General features: G+C 37.8%; 1 protein-coding gene across 1 annotated transcript; it reads right to left on the bottom strand.

The window, feature by feature from the left end:
• Nucleotides 1-5,296: 5,296 nt before the first annotated feature.
• Nucleotides 5,297-21,264, bottom strand: LOC148421201 (voltage-dependent calcium channel gamma-5 subunit). Its single transcript, XM_088419727.1, has 6 exons — nt 21,067-21,264; nt 11,802-12,027; nt 9,306-9,392; nt 8,905-9,045; nt 8,361-8,506; nt 5,297-8,020 (listed from the first exon to the last, which is right to left on the bottom strand). The coding sequence occupies exons 2-6, from the start codon at nt 11,995-11,997 to the stop codon at nt 7,757-7,759; spliced, it is 834 nt and encodes a 277-aa protein (XP_088275853.1). The 5' UTR covers nt 11,998-12,027; nt 21,067-21,264; the 3' UTR covers nt 5,297-7,756.
• Between the last annotated feature and the right edge of the window lie 1,526 nt (nt 21,265-22,790).

Below are 22,790 nucleotides of genomic sequence, written 5' to 3'. Positions count from 1 at the left end.
CCCCCCCCCCCCCCCCCCCCTTCCTTTGACATGTTTCTAGAAAGCGCAATTGATGATTCAACCTGCCTGGTAGGGTGCTTCCTGACACCCTCTGTGCCAGTGTGTGTGCTGCATATAACAACCAACACTAAAAGTACATCATAGTTTTGACACTGATGATGCAGGGTACCTTGAGGCGATCCTTAATAGCCACCAAAAAAGTAGTGGTTCCTTTGGTAGTTGGCTTAATTTAACAGAGTGATTGGTCAAAGTTCTGAGGTTAAAGTAGGACACCAATATATCAATAGGCAGGCTGAATGATCAAAGTCAGCCACAGCTAAATTAATATCAGGGTCCCCAAAAGAATCTCTGAAGCAATTACGTTGTTGTATTATGTGTATAAAGAATGCAGATTTGCTCAGGGTGTTTTTCTGACATACAAGAGAATGCTTATAAGATAAGCTAATGACCCAAGAATTTGATGTCTTTTCTTAGTAGTTTCTTATTGAACTAAATAAAAAAAAAAAATCCCTTCATACCACAATAATAGTTTGTGACCTCAGATCATTAGAGAGAATGCTTTTCAAAGAGCATGCTGAAGGCCCTTAGAATGTCACCTGATGCACCAATAAACATCGTACTGCAGTGTGGAATAAAATGATAAGGTCACCTTATTAGTTGTTGCAAAGCAGAAAAAAAAGAAAACAGACAGGAAATTGATTCCTTTTTATATGCACCTCATGTAGCTTGATTCCTATCACGATTTTATGAAAGGTGCAACCAATACCTGGTGTTCGGATGCCAGCTAAGCAGCACTCATTATATATATATATATATATATATATATATATATATATATATATATATATATATATATATATATATATATATATATATATATATATATATATATATATATATATATATATATATATGGATTTTTTGTAAGACTTAAAAAGATCAGAATGTAATGTGTAGTAAAGTATAAGTAAATGATTCACATTCGCAATTATTTTTTGACGATTCTTCTGTATCGGCATACAGAAATGCTAAAATATATTCAAATGTACCCTGAAAGCTCATTTAATGGGAAAAAAAAAACAAAAAAAAACAGGCGATGCAGGAGTTGATGGCCACAGGTTGTCAGTTGTTGGTCAGCAACTATTATCTGAGAGCTCAGACCGGCTGCTGGAAGTAAGCAGACATGCAGGGAATGTAGGCAAGGTGATAAGCTGTGAACAAGGAGCAAAAAAATTAGTATAAAAATTGAAAACAGTCCAAAGCAAAACAACAATATACTGAGTGACTGGCTGTACAGACTCATTATAGAGCTTTGACAAGATGATGACAGTGGAGTCTGAGGCTCTCTTAAGAGGGGCAACCTATGAGAGAAGCACACATTTCTTTTACTTAATTTCATGAACGAAAATACAGTTTTCATTTACAATTTGTTGTATATAATAGCAATCAAATTTTACAAATGCCTCCATAGACTGTCTCACATTGTGGCCACTGCATGCATACACATAACGCATCATCTCCCAGTTTTCTGGGTAGAGGATTAACTCATGTGGACTGTGTCTGTGACGTCTTCGCAGACAAAGCCTGCAGCAGACACAAGAGATAAAGTAGGAAATGGAGAGGAATTGAAGTGAAGGAAAGCAAACACAGATACTGGCCGCAGGCTGTCGTACACAAGCTGTTCTATCACAGCCTGGAGTTAGACAAACCTCTCATGTCTCTTATTTTGCAATTTTCTGAATATAAATCATAGCCAAATACTGCAACATGGGAATTGTATGTGGAGCTGATGCAATTACTGCGTGAAACGTGTATGCATAGATTGATGACTTGGAAACAAAGTAACCTCATATACGCACACACCAAAAAAACGTCAATCTGTCCATTTTATTTCGAAACAAACAAACCGATTAGACAACGAGCAACACCTGGACAAGACATAAGTGGTTGAAGCGAGTTGATCGGCTAAAACAAAGGACCAGGATGACAAAAAACAGGTGGACACAGAAATTTAATGAGAGAAGACCAAAGCATACAAAGTACAGAAACATTACATGGAACAAAAGGACAAGAGAATTCCTAACAGAAAGGCTGGGGCTGAGATTTCGAACCTGTCCCCCAAAAACACTTCACTTTGATATTATGTCCAACTCACTTTACAACATTTCACTTTAAAAATAAATGAAAGTAACATAAAAATAAATAAACAGGGTTGAAGCTTCATCATAGGCTGCTGATGCATCCAGGACCTCAAACATTATTTCCCATTGTAGAATGTTCAGAGGAGGTCAGTGGCAGCGAGTGAGTAGAGCCGAAGGGGCTTTGGAGTATTTGAAAGGGCGGAAAAATATATTAATGAAGGCAAGATGTTACTAATGCGTATTAGAGATGATTTTAGGAGCATTGAGTTGGCAGCGCCTCACTTGTTATTTCATTTAAAAGACTGATTGAACCATTTTCCATGCATTTTATTGATCTGTTGGCTTAATGAGTGGTATCTTTTAAGGGATGGATTTTGTCAGGAACACCATTATTGGTGTGGTTTTTTCCCCCTTAGGTCTGCATCATCGGTTCTTTATATAGCGCTATAATCTTGTTTTCTTCAATGCTTTCTTCAATATGAGCGCAATGCATATGGTAGTTCTGTTTGAAAATACAACACAGCAAACACCCAGAGTACAATTTGCACTGGTAATCAGTATGAACAAGAACAGGGTGTTTTTTTTTACACATAAATAGAGCTCTTTTTTGTTTAGAGAGAATTTTGAGCTTGTAAGTTTACTTTAGTTTAAGGTCATGCAGCGTATTTCCTGAGAAATGGTGTTCAACACTCTTGCTAAACTGCAGTCAGACGTGACAGCACACTAGTTATCAAGTGATTCAATTGATTACTGTTTTTCTTTTTAAATACCAAGTGGTATGTATGTGGTTTTATATGAATATGTACAATGTTAGCTGTAGCTAATGTTAATTTCATGCTTGGTAGTCCTTCGGTGTGAACTGTTGGGGCACTGGTGTTGCATATCTCATTTTTATACATGTCAATCATTTTCGTTTATCGTATCCTGAATTTTCCTTACCATATTTTTCCAAGGAGGCGTTTCATAACAAGAGTCTGTCGAGCGCATAATTACTATTTCGATTATTTTAAAAAAATAGTTTTGAAACGGCAATTATGCCTGTCTTATGACAGGACTTCCACTTTGGTCTTGCTTTATAGTCCGCCTATTTGCATAACGGTTGTTGATCAGCACGCCGCACTAATGGATCCTCTTGTCTAAAATCCTTTATTTGCACAATGATAGCACCCTTATCCCTCATTGAACTCTGAGTTAGTGTGTTTATGAGCTAAATCTATGCATATGCATCTACTCATATTTTGTTATAGTGGCATATTTACTGCATTACTAGAGAGGCTTTAAGTACTTAAACATCACTTGTCCATTAAAGATGTTCCTGAAGAGCAACCTTAGTGTAAATGTTTGTCCTGTTTCTCTTGGCAGTACAGAAATGTCAACAATTAGCTTCAAGTGCTGACATGAATAAATATTTCCTGTTCATACAATTGATGCGTTTTGGTGAAGTGACCTTGTAAATACAGTAGCGTCGTCTAAGCTTTGCCTAACTTTCTAGCACTCTCTTTTGGAAAAATGTGGAATTACATGCACTATGCATGCAGTGCACTGATTGCCACCTTTTAATAAAGACAACTTAAAAGTCTGAATTCATAATGAATGAATCATATTGGCATGAATAACGTCTATAGATATGAGTACAATAAGTAAATATTTCACTAGTTCTTTTAATTGTTTTTGACCCATTGTGAGACAACCAATTTGAGCAAAAACTGATAGAGAGGGAAAGAACAGCAGGAAACATTTGATCTCGTCTTCACTAATGTAGCCCACTAAGAATGTTTGACTAAATTGTTCACATGAAAGCCAATCAGCCCATGTGTATTTAGGAGCAACCCCAGTCAGGCTTGCAGCCCATCGATGGGCGCAATCACTGTGGGAATGTGCCAGTTCATCACGCCAATAGCTGAAACTGCTCAGCTGGGCTGCCATCAAGCAATCACTTCATGCCATAGACGACCTCTTTCCACCTGTTTCACGGCGTCATTATGTCGCTTTCAAACTGCTGGACATGCACCATTCACAGGACTAGAGTCACTTGTGTTAGAATTCGGTTTCGTGGCTCACAGCCTCCATTGTAGTTCAGGGCTTGCTAACCTTTACTGAGCAAAGGTACACTTAGAAAAGTGACCTCACCAGACAAAAGTTATATTAAAAACAAAAAAAAAACTGGATTTTGATCTAATTAATTTAGACTAGGGCGTTGCTAGGCATAAAGCTCCAAGAGGGCACAGACGAATACAGAGGTCGCAACAAGGGGCCTGCAGTACCGCTTTGCAGACGACACACCAATTATCACTTTATCACCACGGCAGCAGTGCAAAGGATGATTGCCAGTCCATGAGATGTCGATGGACCAAAAACCTATCTGAACTAAGAAAAGAACATCTACCCTGCTAAATATAAACTATCTATCTATCTATCTATCTATCTATCTATCTATCTATCTATCTATCTATCTATCTATCTATCTATCTATCTATCTATCTATCTATCTATCTATCTATCTATCTATCTATCTATCTATCTATCTATCTGTCTGTCTGTCTGTCTGTCTGTCTGTCTGTCTGTCTGTCTATCAATCTATCTATCTATCTATCTCTCTCTCTCTCTCTCGTCTGGTCATGTTTTCAGTTAAAAATGCCTTAAGATAAAAGGCTTAACTGCATATGGTCGAAATATTTTTTGTAATGCTTTCCTAAATCCTGTTTTTCAGGGGAAAAAGTTCTATACATTTTTTTGTCATTGCTAAAAAAGCTATACTATGCAAGATCGTTATTTTCATAGAAAAGGTGGCCTTCATGATTGCTTTTTTTTGGATGTATTTTTTGTTTGGGGGGGATGCCTTACTATATACATACATGGTCAGTTCAAAACAAAAACGTTTTAATATACATCATTGTCTTGTTTGCAAGAAAAAAGGCCTTGTTTCCCTCCAAAAAAATGCCTTTTTTATACTATTCACTATTCATGGTATTTTTATTTCTTTATTTATTTTACATGGATATTTGATGTTTTTTCTTCATACACCTTACATGGCGGTTTAAAAACGAAACAAACACCTTACCATCCTTGATCATTTCTCTTTTTTTCTGGGATTGGCTGAAATGTAAAAGCTTTACCACTGATTTCAACAAAGCAGCAAACAGAGGAGCAACATGAACTGTTTACAAATCCCTTTATTTCACTGAGTATAGAGTCACAGTTAACGTCATATTGTAAAAATGCACAATAGTCTTCATTGCTATATGACAAGCATGTGGGACCACTTAACATGGAAATATTTTGTGAGATCTCACATTCTCAAAGTAACAAGGAGGTAAAGCAGCAGTAACAGATACCGCAGATTATTCTATTGAAGAACAGAACATCCGTCAATGCATATTTATCACACTTCTTTATACAAAACACTGTGTATACATCATATTTTATATTTACATCCACACATTTGGAATATCTTTAGCTTTTGTATCCTCTTAGACAAACACTGAATAAATAAGTTCACGTGCACTGCAGAAAATGTTGGATACCATTAATAATAAATGCGCTCACACAGTACAATACTAAATATGACCAGCTATCATTATTATAGTGAACTAAAGTAAAATAATTGCACAAGACAACACATTTCTCATCAATATGTTTACCAATTGCTGCATGGAATGTTTATAATCAGTAGGTGTAACTGCTTCAAATGCCTCCCTTGGCTCAGTTCTTTTTAGAATATTTTAACGTCATCGTCATATGGGTATAAATTACAAAAATATTGTATCTACAATTTCAATGCAATTGATGTAAAATCTCATTCAACAGTTTGGTTTTTCTTTTGCAGTTCTTACATTCATTCAAATATTGCAAATGTATGTCTCACACACAGCTGCAAAACGATCTCCTAGCCACTTAAAAATAACTTACATAAATAATTTGTTTTGGTCATTATACTAGTAGGAATTTGATGAGCAAGACTTTGAGCGATATTTTTGTATTGAAGCTCCGTGTGCACTGTACATAGCGGAGCTGTTAAGTTTTGAAGATGCGGAAGTGACGAAGGAGGCATGATGCTGTTTCACAAATTCCTTCTCTGGCATCAAAAAGAGTGTCTGCATGGGGACCGGACACAGACAACAAAACATTCACATGGAAACATTGATTAATTTCAACATGTGATTAACATATTTGACGGGAAATTATCCTTCAATCATACATTTGTTTACCAAGAATAAATATTTGTTTCCAGTTGCGCACAAAAAGCAGCATCAATATTCTTGAGCTAAGCCCAAGGTCATTATGAACATTTGGGCTTGTGTTTGGCACAAAAACATGATGCATGAGTACGCATAACCTCTGTTTGACTTCTCCAACTTCAATTCTGCAAAGACTGCATATCTCAGAATAGACATGGCAAGCCACAACATTAGATAGACATTGCACATGATGCAATAATTTAACAATTTAAGAAAATGTCGCCTAGTCACACTTTTGTGTTCACTTTGAAATAACCCTAATGTGCCACAAGATGCCAACAACTCCTCATCAAAATAAGAGAGAACAGGTGAATTGTGTTCACTCCAGTAAGTTGACATGTATGGTATCTTGACTGAGAAAAAAACTTTGTATTGGGAAAGAGATACGTTTAGCCTGGGTCGAAAATAACAGCCTTTGGTATATTAATAGCGGAAAAACAATTTGTACGTTTTTCATATTTTTCGTAGCATTCATATCTTTCTCTCTCTCTCTCTCTCTCTCTCTCTCTCTCTCTCTCTCTCTTTTTTGGTTCAAATTTTTGGTTACAGGAGTATCTAAAATGGGTGGTGGCAAATGCTGTAAGGTAATCTATTACTTTAGGTGATTAAGTATGAAAGCACTCAATTACATACATGAACGTAATAAATTACTTTAGCACTTCAACCTAAAGTAATCAACTACTTGAATACTTTAGTACCTAGAGTAATCAATTACTGTACTTTAGAATGTTTAGAGCATGTAATTCATCGCTTTAGTCGATGATTCATACTTAATTCTTATTTCACAGCCATTTTTAGACCATCCTTGAAAAGACATACATATTCATATACTGTAAGTCACTGGGATTGAATGTACTGTACAATTCATGTTTGATTTAATACATCTTGGACTATATGTATGTGGTATCTCAAGGGATCTTTAATTTAAATACTCAGTATAAGATCATATATATCAAAAATGCCACTGCTAAAAAGGATTACATTGGATTTGCTGATATATGCAGAAACCCTTTTGGAATCTCATGTTCATCCCCTAGAGTGCCTTAACATAGCCACATTTGAGAAATTGAGACCTGCTGGTGAAGGCTATTCTGTAAGTGTCCCACAATTACCTGTGAACCAGTCAACTCAGATCAGGACAGACTTTATGGAATACAGATGAATGGAAATGGACCAGAGGGGGAAAATAATTCAAATGCTTGTCATTTTGATGCAGTGCAGTTCTACATCACGGCAAAGCGCAGATTTGGACAAAGCCGTGGTTGTAGACAACCACAAGGCCTCCCGCGGGACACCTTAGAATGTTACAACATTGTGTGACTAAACAGCACACAGTATTAGAAGTAGGCCGGTGCTGCGACAACCTCGTTCTTTGACTCAGCAGGGCGAGGAGGACATCTGTTCGTACTCGGGACACTTGAGGAGGGCGGGGTAGTTGGACGAGTTCATCTGGAGGGAAGCCTCGGAGGAGATGGACGAGGGGCTGCGGCCGCGGCCGGCCCACGCGTCCGGGTGGAGGAACTGGCCCGAGTAGTCAGAGCAGTTGCTGAGGCGAGGCCGGTAGAAGCCCTGGTGGGGCCGGTACATCTCCTCCGCCGTGTACCGCTTCATGAACAGGTACACGGACATCACGCCGGCCGTCTGCAGTGACAAATCGGAGCATCGTCCATTTTAGCGGGATGAACTGGGGTATTGGTCTTTTTTGCACATCAGCTGTCAGGGTGAGGCTTTCAAGGAATTGAATTGACACCGTGGCTTTCGTTACTTGCTTGTGTTATTGCACAGCCTGTCCACAAGGGTGCAGTGTGAGTGCACCTTAAAGGACACATTATGAACAGTACCGACCGACCTTTAAAACATTTTGCACAATTTTAACGACTTGTAGTTTCCACACTTTGTTAACCCAAAGGACAAGAATGAAATTTTGTAAACTGTGGGGAAAAATATCAAAGAATTCCGGAATGGGACATGATGACTTTACCTCTGTGAGGAGAAAGGAGATGGCAGCAAAGGCAAAGGACCATCCATACTTGTAGCTAAAGTAGGCCTCATTACTTTTGGTCCTATTCAACATTTCATCATTGATGTTTGAAATGTACAACACGAGACCAACGACCAGAGACAGACCTGTAGCACAGAAACATCACATTAATGCTGTACCGCCGCTGTTGTATGAATCTACAGGAGAGACACAACAGAAGGACGCTACAGTGCTATCCACATTAGGATTAACGCAAACTGGAGCCTATACCAGCTAACTTCCAGCAAAAGGCAAACGACACCCTGGCCTGGTAACCGGGCAACCGGAGAGCACACGCAGAGATGGAGAAACAATCCAACTCATGCACACACGCCTGAGTTGGAACTGGGCCCACACAAAAAGAAAGTTTGAGCCATTTAATATACCACTTCTGTAGAGGTTCAAAGGAAAGCTTATCCCAATAGTGAGAAATACAGTACAGTACTTAGTTCTTTTTATTCGGTATCAAATCCTACAAAATGAAAATGGAATTCTAAGGAAGTACCGGATAGGATGAAAAAGATTCCCGAAACAAACGCCAGGATGGTGCGATGTGGTCGAATGTGGCCAATGTTGCTGAGGACAAAACCAATGAACATGAAGAAGAGGCTGACCAGTGGGAAAGGTGTGGCTGAACGAATCATCTCTGCAACAAAACACAAATGAAGATCATAGATTTTTTTTTTTCAAAGATATTTAAAAATATATATATTATAACATATTTTGGATATTTGAGAGTAATTCTCAGATTTTCTTTTTGGCCAATGCCAATTTCGATATTTTGTAGGGAAAAATACTGTGTGAAATGATTAATTGGCCGATTATTTAGACAAAGAGTTAGGGTTAAGGTTAGGGTTAGGGTTAAGGGTGAAATGACTTATTACTGCCATAATATTATATACTTACTAAGGACACTAACTGTGGACTCTGAAGTCATCTGGACTTTCGTGGGCATCACGTATTCAATGGTAAAGCAACGACCTTTCTCTTCTCCTAGAAGCAAATAAATACTGTAAATAAATAAATAGCACAAACCCCCAACAGTGATGGAATGTAAATACAAGTCAAAATATGAAATGGACAAGAAAAATGAGGAGTGCCTCCATTATTCTGGTTGGTGGATATATTTAATGTGTACAGAGGGGGTAAAATAAATCCATTTCTGCACGCGTTTTTAACCACCCTGATCATTTTAATGTTGTCTTTGTTGTGGTAAAAACTTGTTTCTTTTAGTCAAATCTGCTTTTACAATTTCCAGTGTTGTTTTGGACATAAGCATCATTGATAATCTTAGTCTTGGACTCTCCGGAAAAGTGCCAATTAAGAAACGAAGTCTCCAAGTAAACAATGTTTCCCTGCACTCCGAGTACAATGAAAACACAACAACAAAGTGGCATCAATATTAGTCAAAGGGTCCTTGCTACCGCATTCGAGGTCCCAAGTGTAACTACGCCATGTGATAATGGCCAGCGATTATTTGTAGGTCAAACACAGTGCAACGCAGCAGTTAAGTGGGCAATAAGGCCACTCAATTGCCCTTAAAACACAGTGGCCCATTAAATAGCTCTGTTAAAGGGGATGGCCTGCTGGGTGTCAGGAAAACATCTATTATCTCATCACACCAGTGCAGTCGAAATATGGCGTTAGAACAAACAACCGTAAACTCCCCATACCCAGAATTCAAACTTCTTTGGCTCGCTAGTGGAAATAGCGCTATAGCATGTGCAAAAAAATCAAGTGTTTAAAATGAAGATGTTGAAACTGGATGGGCAGCGCTACAAAAGCCTCAAATGGTAAATCGTAGGGGATGACTGGAGTACAAGGAAGCAACTCGTTTGATCTTATCAGAACTCAGAAACTTACAAAGTTGAGCATTCACAAGATGAGCAATTAAACAGTACGGCAGTACAAAGAGCCATATTCACTTCAGTTGTGTTTGAGGCAAGACTTCTCGAATAACATGCTGAGTGAGTGGAAAGTGTTGTTAACAGTCACCGAGACATAATTACTGTCTCTTTTCTCCACCTTAAGTGTGAAAGTAACGCTCTTTGCTGCAGCCTCCAACAGCATCAGTCGATGTCATCATGTGACCACAGTAGTCTGCCGCAAAGCACCACACGGTTGTACCGACATCTAAATTGAGCAGACGGCTGCTCTTCAGAATGGTAAAAAAAAATATATATATATATATTTTTTTTGGACACACAATGGTAAAGTTACAGCAACAGGCCAAGATTGGTAGTCGCTTTTTAGGTGTTTTTCACACATGCTGCTTTTCTCTGAGTAACGTAGCAACTAGGTTTCTACGAGGAGAGAAAGAGCTTTAAATAGAATGGCATCAGATTATTTCTAAAACCGATGGATGATATTTACTTATGAAAATAGAAGCTTCAAATGATGCTCAGAGGACTCCACAAAAATAACAGCACAAAATATGATTTTGTAAAGTGTGGATATAATAACAGAGACAGTTTTAACTTTGGAATGACCTTAGATTGCTCATGTTTGCTTCTTCCTTCTTCTTGTTTATTAAAAAAAAAATAATAATAATTTATCAACACCCCACATATAGCAGATAGGGCAAACCGGAAACATTAATTTTAGTTTGCAACAATCCCAGCTACGTGTAGACTATGCTTTAGAAATGCACAGTATCTCACCCAGACAAGGAAGTTAATTCAAGCAGATTTTTGGTTGGATTTCTTTATTTGTTTTTCTCCCTTCTTGCTCTATTCCTTTATGACTTGAAATTCAGAGTTAATTTTGTAGGATTAGAATAGAATGACTTGATTGTCATTGTACAGTAGGTTTACAACAAAATTGGGAGTGCTGTTCAGAATGGTCCATATTAAATAAATATGAACAGTAAATAGAATACATATAATAGGAGATAAAAGAGAATTTCACAGGAGTGCTATTGTGATTGATATTTTCAGTGTATTCTTGTTCTGTTGTTATTCAGAGCATTAATAGCTCTGAGGAAAGCACTTCCCCTGAATCTCTTTTCTCATCTTTTATGAGCACTGCAGCACCGACCAAAGGGCAACAGTTTGAAAGGCTGATGACCATTATGAGTTGAGTCTGTTTTCAAAGTGAAATTTTCCCTTTTTTTTTTGGTGAAAACAAGCCAAGACGAAAGCCTAACTGATGGAAGCAAATGTAGCTCAGAAGCAAATGTGCCTAAAACAATGTAGAGATCCACCACATCATAAGGGTCTAATTAGATTCCTTCGAAGAGCATAATCAGAATTTAAATAGGCCCTAATTAGTGTGAAGTACACAATTCATAATGTTGCACTTGGTGGGTATATAATTATTGAAATGTAAATAAACACTCCAGATAAGCATGAGCTAAAATTCTGCTATCAATTTCATGTATTGTATGATGAGTTCCAAACATACCAGCCAGAAAACAAACCCTCCAGAGGCCAGAGTGGAGGGACATGCGTATCTCAGCGCTCTGGTTGAGTGGAAGGATGACACCTTCCTCCAGGTACAGCCAGTAGTCGGTGCTCACGGCGATGCCCAACAGGCCCAGGCCGCAAACAGCGAACACGCTGCTCAGCAACGTTAGCGCCTTCCTGCCACATAGGCTCATACCACAGCCTCAAGAGCAAAAAATAAGAAGCTGGGAAAAGAGAGAAATACAAAAACATTCATTTCACTTAAGTCAACCTGACAGTCAATTTTGAGCATTCTGCTTTACCGTAGAAAGTCTTTTTTTTTTAATGACTGAAACTTTGACACTTCATTTGTAGGGCCATCTCCAAGCATATTTTTCAGGAACTCTACAATATGTCTTGTTTTATTTGTGGATAATCTGCTAGAAAATTGTCACTAATGACAATGCGTATCATTATAAAACTAAAAGACTTTGTCAACGACTCACAATGTAGCAATAAATTGTTTCATGTTCCATTCATTTGCTCTTGATTTGAAAGGGAAACTGTACTTTTCCTGCCACGGCATTAAAAAACATTCAATTACATTTGCTGACCCTGATAAAATCTCACGTATCCCCTGAAGTGCCTTCACGTACCCCCAGAGGTACACATACCACTATTTGAGAAACGCTGACATAGAGCAAGGAAATTCAGCACTGCAGATGGTGCACATAATGTGTCAGCGTACGCAGCTTGTAATGTAAAACAATAGAGATTTTCATATGTTAGCCGGTCACACATTTGGCAAAAGCCCGAGCGCTGGGGAGCTTGGCACAGGATTTTGTGTTGAAAAGAATTGATTTTACATAATGAGCTCTCAGCATGCTGCAGTGTTAAGCGCCCACTGCGAGACTGCAAAGATGCAAAGTAATTATGTGGTAGGATTTTTAACTCTTTAAATCTACTTGGGCTTTTCTTTCCCTGTTGGAGAGACGTTTGATGAATGTAAAGCTCTGGGAAAAGAGAAAAGGAGGAGATCTATACCGCTTTCATCGATAAGAAGCAGCACTGATTTTTGCTAAGGCATCTTTGTATAATAACTACATAAGACCATGAACGATCGCCCGGCAATGTTTTGTTAATACTTTGAGATTCCATTGTGCACATCCCTGCATATGACCTTTATTTCAGCTGCTTAGTCATGCGGTATGGAGGATGGAGGACCTTATTGTGCCACACCAGTTTTACTATGCAATGCGAGTTTGATTTACTCCCACGGATGTAGTTTATATTGAGATGGCTGTTTATTGGCAGACAAAATATAGTTTAACGTTGCAGAGAGAAGTAGACTCAACAAGAGGAAAACAAAAATATGAAAACCTTGACAATTTTATACATAAGATCCATACATGGACTGGGAATGTTTTGTTATACTCTGTTAGGAACCATAGCAAAGGAAAGGACAGGACAACCTATGAGCCACTTTGGGTCCTCACACAAGTTGAGAATCACTTGTCAAGACCAGCGGTTCAAAAATAGGGGTACATGGAGGCACGTCATGGGTTATGTGAGACTTTTTTTAAAGCTTTCTGCAGGTAACAACAAATTTAACCGAATGATTTTTAAACTCGGACAGAAAGAGTACTGTTTTCTTTTCAAAGTAAAAGCAAATTGGAACTTGAAGTAACGCACTGCTAAATTGTGTTCTAGTGGCTTCTCTGCAAAATGTTGCATGGCTTTTTTTTTGTTATGTTTCACATGGATGTGCATTGCCGTTAGTGAGGCAATTTTCCAGCACGGATGATGTAATACAAATGATCTTATAGAGTTGCTGGATAAAATATGCATAGAGATACCACTACTGCAATGTTTAAAAATAGAAAAAAATGAGACACAGATAGCACAGGACTTCTTTTGCATTGATAGGTGTTCTTGGCTAAAAATATATATTACAGGGATACATCATTGAAAAAACATTGAGAAGCATTGGTCTAAATACTGTAGATGACGTGTCAATAAAGGCTGCATACAGCAATTAAGGCATTACCCACAACAAGCAGCTAAATCTCAAAGTTCTATGAAGTCTATGAAGACTAGAGAAGACTAGAGATTCAATAGAGATTCAACTCTGTCAGACATGAAGAGGTTATTTAAAGTGTCTGGTGTTGCCGCACGGGGCTCAACCAGAGTCAATAATTTGTGACAGTTTTTCCAAGATTTCACTGTTCATAATTCAAAGGCTTGTACAGGTCTCAACAGGGCTGTAGCCCATTTACTCACCATTTGCTTGTTCACACGAGAAAGTCAGGAGTCAGGTTATGGATGTCCGGTAGCCTGATGAGGTGATTATGATTAAACTATGCTGACCTTTCAAGTGTTGAATAATGTAATATGTCAAATAATGCTTTGAAAATCTTAACTAGCCAAGAACTCTGCTTGATGGCCAAGCGCATTTTACACACAAGGACAAAGGGAGTATCTTGACCCTGCTTAGTGCAGTAGGATGGCCAATCAGTGGCATAATAAACATCCATCCATCTTCTATCACTGCTTATCCTTGCTAGAGTTGCTGGCCCAATTACAGGGCACACAATGACAATCAACCACTCACATTCAGAATCATTCCTAAGGGTAATTTTGGAGTATTCAATACTCTTTCCATGCATGTTTTGGGGAATGTGCGAGGAAACCGGAAAACTCACCTAGGTACGGGGACAACATGCAAACTCCACACAGGGATGCCAGAGCCAGAATCAAATTCGCGAACTGTGAGGCGGGTGTGTTAATCAGCCGTTCACCGTGCAGCCAGGATTTTAAACAAAAAGGATCAAACTACAGGCAAGACTTCAACAACTGAACTGAACTACAACCAAGTTCAGGTTCTATTTATCTAAAGTATTAAAAAAACACACACACACACAACTCCCTCTAGACATGATGGCTCAAAACCAAGCATACTGTACTACATTTACATAGCTAACACCTTAATTATGTTTGGTTGTTTGCCTGTAGGGCGAAGACGAAGAGACACAAAATAAATATGATATGCCAACATATGTCCCAATAGTATGCTCAATATACTAAACTCTAGCCGACAAGCTATTTTTTCTGCGTCATACAGTCTGGAAAAAAACATAAACCCAGTAGGAATTTCATAGATTTAGAGACATATGTGAAATCCATTACAAGTGTCTGCAAGCTTTTTTCGTTGCTGTATTTAGTGGCACTCCACACTAATAGCAATGCAATTACAGCTAATATATGTGATCTATTTTTTGTGCTTTTTTTTTATTCAGACATATGCTTTATAGTTATAGTAAGTATTTTCATAATAAATTAATTATTTCATTTGAGTGAATTATTAAGGCAAATAATGACTACACTTTAAAATGTAATCGTATTGAAAATGCGGGGATCATGCGTGTAAAATGGCAGTACACATACTTTTTTTCTGAAGTGTAACCAGCATATACCATGAAACTAAAAGGAAAGCATTGCAAAATACAAAACCCAGAGTAAAAGTGGTCACAGTCTGAGCTATTTATAGTTATGTCCTTTACCTGTGAGCCACAGGTCAGCGGGTCATGGAGAAAATCTGATTGGAAGATGAATGGGAGCATTTCAACCCCCCGAGACTTGAATTAATGATGATGTAAGTGCCGTCATTAAGCCTACTTTCAACTATGCTGTAATCAGTAACGATTTATGTCATATATGCAAATAAATATAGAGTAAATGATAGAGGAACCATATTTCATCTTCTAAGCCATGTATACTCCTAAGTATTGTGGATAGTATGAGCTTGGCTTTAGGTTAGAAGCAAAAGGGGGCTACACCTTGTAGTTGTTGTCAGTCAATTGCACAGCACACACGAGTCAAAAATTCACGCTTAACGTCGTCTACACGCCTACTTACAATTTTGATGCGTCATTGAATAAAACATGCCTGTTTTGTGATTGTGGAAGAGAGGAAGTATGGGGTCTTCACTGATATGCTGTATTTGGTATCAAATTTCAAATTAATATTTATGAAAACATCTGACAAAAAGCTGCCCACCCACAAGTAGTGTTCTATGATTATGCTTACACCCACATCACTAACATAGACAGCATTGCGAGTGTACTCTAAATATAGGTTCACAGATGTTGCTTACTAATAAACGCCCACAGACATTTAGTGTGTTTTGAAACTACATCTACATGATTTTCTAGTAAAAAGCTACCTGTATTTGGTGAGAGCCTCATCGGCTAAAGTAAGATGGGAGGACTGGGCCTCAGGTGCCCAAGTAATGTCAAAAGTAGGATTAAATGTGTCTCACAACTGCTGGAGTAAAGGGCAGGCTATCTCACAAAAATCAATCAGACCTCTATAGATAATGAAATGCTATTCCATTAGATGGCAAAAATTACAATTAACCTGTGTATTCCTCCGTTTGCATTAACAACCATGAGGGGCAAAATTCTATTTTGTTGATCCACGTCTGATGGCTTTAAAAAGTAATTTGGCTGCCAATATAAACATGGACATCTTGAAAGTGGTTGCCCAAGGGTAATTTTAATGACTAACATGTGTAATATTTAAAAATGAAATTGAAAAAAAGCTTTTAAAAGAATTTCAAGACGACACTATAATTAAGAGTAATACGACTGTTCAAATACATCAGACTGCGTGCCAAAGTGTTGAAAAGCAAATGCACAAAGAACAAAGATGAATAACACTAATACTGTAGGATGATTATTTATCATTATTATTTTATGAGCACACTTTTGGTCACTTCAAATCTTACGATACTTTGTTTATTGTAGGGCTTTCATAATAATTGTGATTAATTATTTACATTCATAGTTGAAGTGTTTTTTTTTTTTTTTACGTTAATCCCATCTTCAATCTCCACATTTTTGATTTATGTATGCTGTTTAGATGAATTTTTATGCATCTGGTTCCTTATGCGTGAGTTGGGGTTGGACATTGATTGGTTGTCATTGTGTTTGACAAAAGGTAGACTTCTTTGGTGGATGGGAGAGAAAGTTCAAGGGTAGAAAATGAAATGAAAATCAAATTGCATGAGAGAGTTATTGGTCCAACGTTTGTTGTTTTTTTTCTTCAAATAGCTTCCTCACCACAGAAACAGTTCAAGTTCAGCCAACTACATAAACGCAAAGCGGCCAGCTGTGACTGCAGCCACAATTAACGATAGCAACTAAGACGCGAATGAAATGATTCATAGCTCTTCCAAAATAACTCGAGAACACCCGCCTTTGAGCAAGACAAAAGAAAACAGCATTTCCCCTCGAAACTAAAGGTTATTGCGATCATCGGAACCAGTCTTAAATACAGCAGAATCTGTTAAAAAAGTGCTACATAAATAACTGAGGCCACTTTTATGTTGTTGCATTAAAATAAAAATAAAAAAACAGGTTGTTTTTCAGAGAAATTTGTTGAGTTCAAATGAAACGAATTAGCTTAATTAATTACAGATCTTAACGATACTACTACTATAGCATGCATGTTCTTTGCGGTGACCCAGTTGGCAGAGCCTTGTGGACGAAGCCTTCTGCAAATGCAGTCCCTGAGTGACCCTCTGGGTGGACGGACAAGAAACACAACGCAAGATGGCCACAGAGGAGCGTAGGAGAACAGGCGCATAGGAATGTTCAGGGGGGGAAACGAGTCGAGTGAACAAGGCCTGCACACAGCTGGATGCGGGCCCTGTGATTCTCCCTCTGTTCGGCTTAGGAACACATGCTGAGGCGGAGCGCACTTCATGTCTTACAGTGTTGCCAAAAATACGCATCCAACACACATCCTCCTTATTCCCTTGTGCATGCATATATTAAGTGGCTTACACGTTACTGTGTATCTACTGTAATACGGTTTAGCGATTATTAAATTTAATAATCACCCCCCTACTCCCATTTTGTGTGTGTGATTTAATATACTTTTTTTCCAAAATCTATTTCTATTTAATGTAATCTAATTTCTATTCGATTTGATCCTATTTCTTTTCAACAAGCACAAGCAAGAAATGAATCTGTATTACAATAAACACTATAAAAATTATTGCACTGTAAGTAGGTTTTGGGTTTATTGGTAACAATAAACATTAATTGATGACATACAGTATTTAATTTAGACTTGTTAAGTGACTAAACACTTCAATTTGCTGTTTATTAAATGTTCACTAAAACTTCACGCAATTCCAACAAGGAAGTGTAACAAATATAAATCTTTAGGTTGTAAGTCATATTACAAAAATAATTTAACGTAAACAAAGGAGAGGAGTGCATTCTTAATCGGTGAAATTAAACTGATAAATAGATCAATATAATATACTTACTGTATATGCAAAATAAAGCATGCTGGCTGTCCAAAACAAAGTTTTTTTTTTTGTTTCTTTTTTACACCCCTCAAAGATTTACCTTTGCAATTTGAGAACTGCTTTTTGCTACAATGCGATTGAATTGTTCAGCTTTCTATCTAGAGCATGACCAAATGTATCCTAACAAAAGTGCTAGAAGGAATCTGAATGCAGCAATGCAGTATATTTTCCAGTTTAATGTATGAGCTTTGGACTTAAAGTGACAAAAAGTATCGCTGACACCAGGTGTGATCTTGCACTGCCAAAATCATTTACTTTTCATAAGTTCCCCCAAATGGCACAGTTGTTTAACTATTAATTGCATAATCAGACAGCGAACCATTTCCAAAACTTTAAATTGGACCAAAAATGTCAGAATACATTAAATAACATCTTACAAGTCAGGTTTGAATTGAAAATGCTTGAAGTTAGAAAAAAATCATGTATACTGCCTATCAGTCATATGATGCATATTATCCATCTTAAATGCTACTAAATTTGCGTAAATTGGCTGACTCACTCAAAAGATTGACTTTACATGAAAAAGCTGCTAGACGCACATTAAGTAAACATTAATGTATTTCCTAAGCTGTTTTCTTTTACAACATAATTTAGAAGAAAATTTAACCTAAGAAGTAGGCACATGATGATTACTTGCTTGATAGTCTCCCGTTATTTTCAAAATCAAGGTTTTAATAAAAGCAAGTTGGTCTTATCAGTGGTAATGGTCTCTTTAGTTTCTTTGAGGAGACCTCATAAAATGATTGCCCCTTTACAGAGTTGAGTAAATAAGCCACCACTTTGAAGTTAATTGCCACAAATGAACTCTTAAATTCTTCCTTCTCAATAGGCAGAGAAGGGAGGGGTGAGCAGTTTTGCATGGAGGAGGGAGGGACTGCACAAAAGACACAGTGCCTTATAGCCCCATTGATTAACATGCATTAAAAAAAATAAAATAAAAATGATGCCAGCGGGTACTAGTTATTCCCAAGGACAACATGAGTAGTCCCAGGGGCCTGTTTGAAAAAATAGCTCACCAGTGTTCAGGAACTGTGATTAAGAATAGTTAAAACAGATTAAGAATGTTAACATTTATTGTATAAAATGTTGATTTGTTTCAAAATAAAAAAGATCATATTCAATGGAGGAAGAAAGGTTTCTGTTGTTTTTTTTAATGTAAAAAACGTATCAGAGTGGTATCCTAATACCGAGATACACAGTATTTTTGGTTATTATTCCATCAGACTCTAATATCAGCCCATGCTCCCGTGAAAGTCAAGTTGCACCCTCTATGTACACAAATGTAGCTAAAAAGAGAAGCAGGGAGTCTCTGTCAGTGAAAAACACAAAAAAAAAACTCCGTGAATTCTCTTTGGTTATAACAGGGCAAGATTGACAAGGGCAATTCTCTTCTTTCAAAATTGCACCATGTGCTAAAATGTATTTCAAATAATAATATGTGCAATTGTAGCAAATTGGTATACAGTATGTGCGAGTGCCAATCACCAGGTATGATTATATGAGCAAGTGTGAGTGTGTGACTGTTTGCGAGTGAAAAGATAATACCAGCAGCTACAAGAAAAATATTGCAATGAAAAAATGTCCTGAAACTTGGGTAAATATGAAGCCATTACTATAATGTTTATCATCATTGGAGTCCTTGTTGGAAATACCGCATTGTGATGTCAACACAGTCCAGAGCAAATCACCTCAAGGCCTGTCTCATTGCAACAAGTCCCCTGTCATTCACCATCACACCACTTGTGACCGCCACAAAAAGCCCTGACAGTTCTCCGAAAGTGTTTATGCTGCAATTGCAAACACACATAACAACGACCTCCCACACATTGCTGTCTGTAATTTTGTTCTAGCGCAATTTGTCTGACCAGCATGTTGAGAAATGGCTATCAGCCAAGCCAGCCTGAGGGCTACACACAGCTGCGGTACAACAAAGTCATGAAGACATAAACGGCATGCCTAGGTATACAGTACGTCGTTCACTTATATCACATGGTTTGCAGCTACTAAAACGAGCAAAGTACTTTGTTGAGAAGCTTACTGAAGAGCTGTTATGTCGCCTCTGCCAGAGTACAATTTGCTGTCCATGGTTCTGAAACATCAATGAACCTGTTATAAGTCAATACTTGAGTTGTTTTTAACCGCGTAGTTTTAGTGGGAGAACTATTAATTTAAATCAGTGGCACTTGATATCTCTTTAAGGGCACCTTAGAATGAAAAACACACTCAGTGCGGCAATCCTGCCCCATATAATGACACATGAGCTGAATTACAAAGGATCCTTATCATGTCAGATATATTAAAACAAAAATGTATCAATTGCTGAGATCTGAAGTTCATTATTCTAACGGTTATAAATAGATTGATCTCCGCGCATACCTTATTTAACATTCAAGTAAAACTATATTAGTGCAACTCTAACATGACTAATATGTTTAAAAGGACATTTAATTGATCATGTCAATCAAAACTGAACACTATTGTAGAAGGCAGTTTTCATTTTTTGATAGATCACTTTTATTTGATGAAAAGTGTGGGGTAGTGAATGTATATGAGACAACAACAAGATTACAAAACGGGGAAGGAATTGACCTCATATTATTGGTCACATGAGGAAAAAGGCACGTTTGCGTCCGCTCATTCATTCGTGGCTAAGTTATGTCGACGGCTTAAAAAAAAAAAAAGAAAGACAGAAAAAGAAGCTTAAGGCTAAATAATAACTGCCACCACCATGACATTTAAAGAGCAAAACATTCATTTATCTAGCACAGTGCCAATCGTTAAAAACACCTTGTCGTTACGTAGAAAAAAACACGAACAACAACGTTTTTAAATTGAATTGCCTAAGTGAAAGTAAAACAATTCAAACGCACAGAGAAGAAAGACATCGAGCCGATTACGATGTTACCTTCACGGAAGAAAGTCGTAGAGGAAAAGACCGCTCGTCCCCTTTGTTGTTATTGTTGTGTTCTAGTGCTTTGCCTCCTGGTTGTTCTTGCACGCAGTAGTCTCCACTTTTGGAGCGCAGCTGTGAGAACCTCAGGCTCGTGCACGCCTACTTGCTCCACTAAAGGGGGCGCGCATGGCACGTGCCAACCGAACCCTCGCGCTGCCTAACGTCGAATGAGCTGGGAAATTACATTTAGCTTGACTTTTGCTTTTTCAGCGTTGTGACGAGGAATAGACAGCGCTTCAAGGTCGAATGGGTAGTCTCAATCAAACTATTCAAAATGTACAAATAACCAGAGCAATGCGCATCACACTCATAATTAAGCAGGAATGAGTAAAAATAAATAAATAAAAAATCAATGTCATTTTATTTGCCGTTATTTTTCTTGTGCGTGTGTGTCTCATAGTGTTATATCCCCTGCAATGATATCGCTTGCTAATAGCCAATCAGACTGATTATTCTCATATACCGTAGACACCACGTGGCTTAATGCATGCAAATCTTATCTAAAAAGCACAATGACAAAAATCTGAAGCTCAGAATGAATCTTGTCACAAGTCAGCTGGGATGGGCTCCAGCTCATGCATAACACTAGAATAGAAAATGGGCTGATAAAAACAAGCACATGAATGAAACTGAAATGAAAAGCATTATAATAACGTGAAGAATAGTTTATACACAATGAGACGAACATGGACACATTCACACATTTTGCTGCAATGCATGCAAATTTTTATACAGAAATATATACAGTATCATTCCAAACCTGTGATACTGTAGTCTACTAAATATGAAGTGTGATTACCCTTGTGCCGTATATTGTCCAATCCTTTGATCTTTACATCAAATGGAAAGGATTGAAAGAATACACTGCAGGGCTGAAATTGCACCCAGATGGTGACAACGTGTCAAAGTTCAACATGGCACGAACACTTAGTTATCACACTACGAGGAGTGTGCCATCCCTTGGCTAAAATACTGCAAGAATGGTAGAAAGAAAATAACCCAAAAATGCCCAAAATACCGCACAATTAAATAATGAATCACAACTATACAACAAACCGGGGTAATTATTCTCAAACAAGATTAAATTGCCACATATGGTGACATGGAATCAAGCATAACCTGTGCATATGTCACTCTGATTCAGAACACAGCGTCTCAGAACATATGGACCTACTTTGAAGAGCATCTGGATGTTGGCAAATATGACTAACACGTTGTGTTCTTCAATGATAAGATGAAAGACGGATGTTTGAAGTGCACGCCATCTCGCAGATGAACCCTCTGTGCCCTCCCTGGGACGACTCAAACACTTGCCATTTTGTAGCACTCCTTTCTATTTCATCTTTAATTTGGCCCTCTTCTCTGACAGCCAAGTATCAAAGTCAGCAGCACCATCTGGATTTCCACAGGCAGAAATTAACATAAAATATGAACTTTCTCTGCATACCCTTCGGGCAGTTGGAGACAGCATTTTTTTTTTTTAAACATTAAACGCTTAGCCACTACACATTCAATTGTGAAAAATAGGGAAGAGTCATCCTAAAAAAGTCAAGAAATTTCAATATTGTAAAATGATTCAAGATTCAAGAGTTTTTTTGTCATATGTGTAGTATTACCACACAATGAAATTCTTATTTTGTTATCTCCCCCTAGCAGACTACATTTCATAATCGAGC

The sequence above is a fragment of the Hippichthys cyanospilos genome, chromosome 7 (genome assembly GCF_059441005.1).
Source record: "Hippichthys cyanospilos isolate Australia breed blue-spotted pipefish chromosome 7, RoL_Hcya_1.0, whole genome shotgun sequence".
Classification (NCBI taxonomy): Eukaryota; Metazoa; Chordata; class Actinopteri; order Syngnathiformes; family Syngnathidae; genus Hippichthys; species Hippichthys cyanospilos.
The sequence above is the reverse complement of the archived record's forward strand: the minus strand, read 5'-3'. Positions and strand labels throughout refer to the sequence as shown.

Excerpts from the sequence above, each read along its gene's own strand:
- LOC148421201 (XM_088419727.1), bottom strand. The coding sequence starts at position 11,997 with ATGAGCCTATGTGGCAGGAAGGCGCTAACGTTGCTGAGCAGCGTGTTC. Across the intron at positions 9,046-9,305 it reads GTCCACAGTTAGTGTCCTTA|AGATGATTCGTTCAGCCACA; the intron begins GTAAGTATATAA and ends GTTTTGTTGCAG. Across the intron at positions 8,507-8,904 it reads AATCTTTTTCATCCTATCCG|GTCTGTCTCTGGTCGTTGGT; the intron begins GTACTTCCTTAG and ends TCTGTGCTACAG.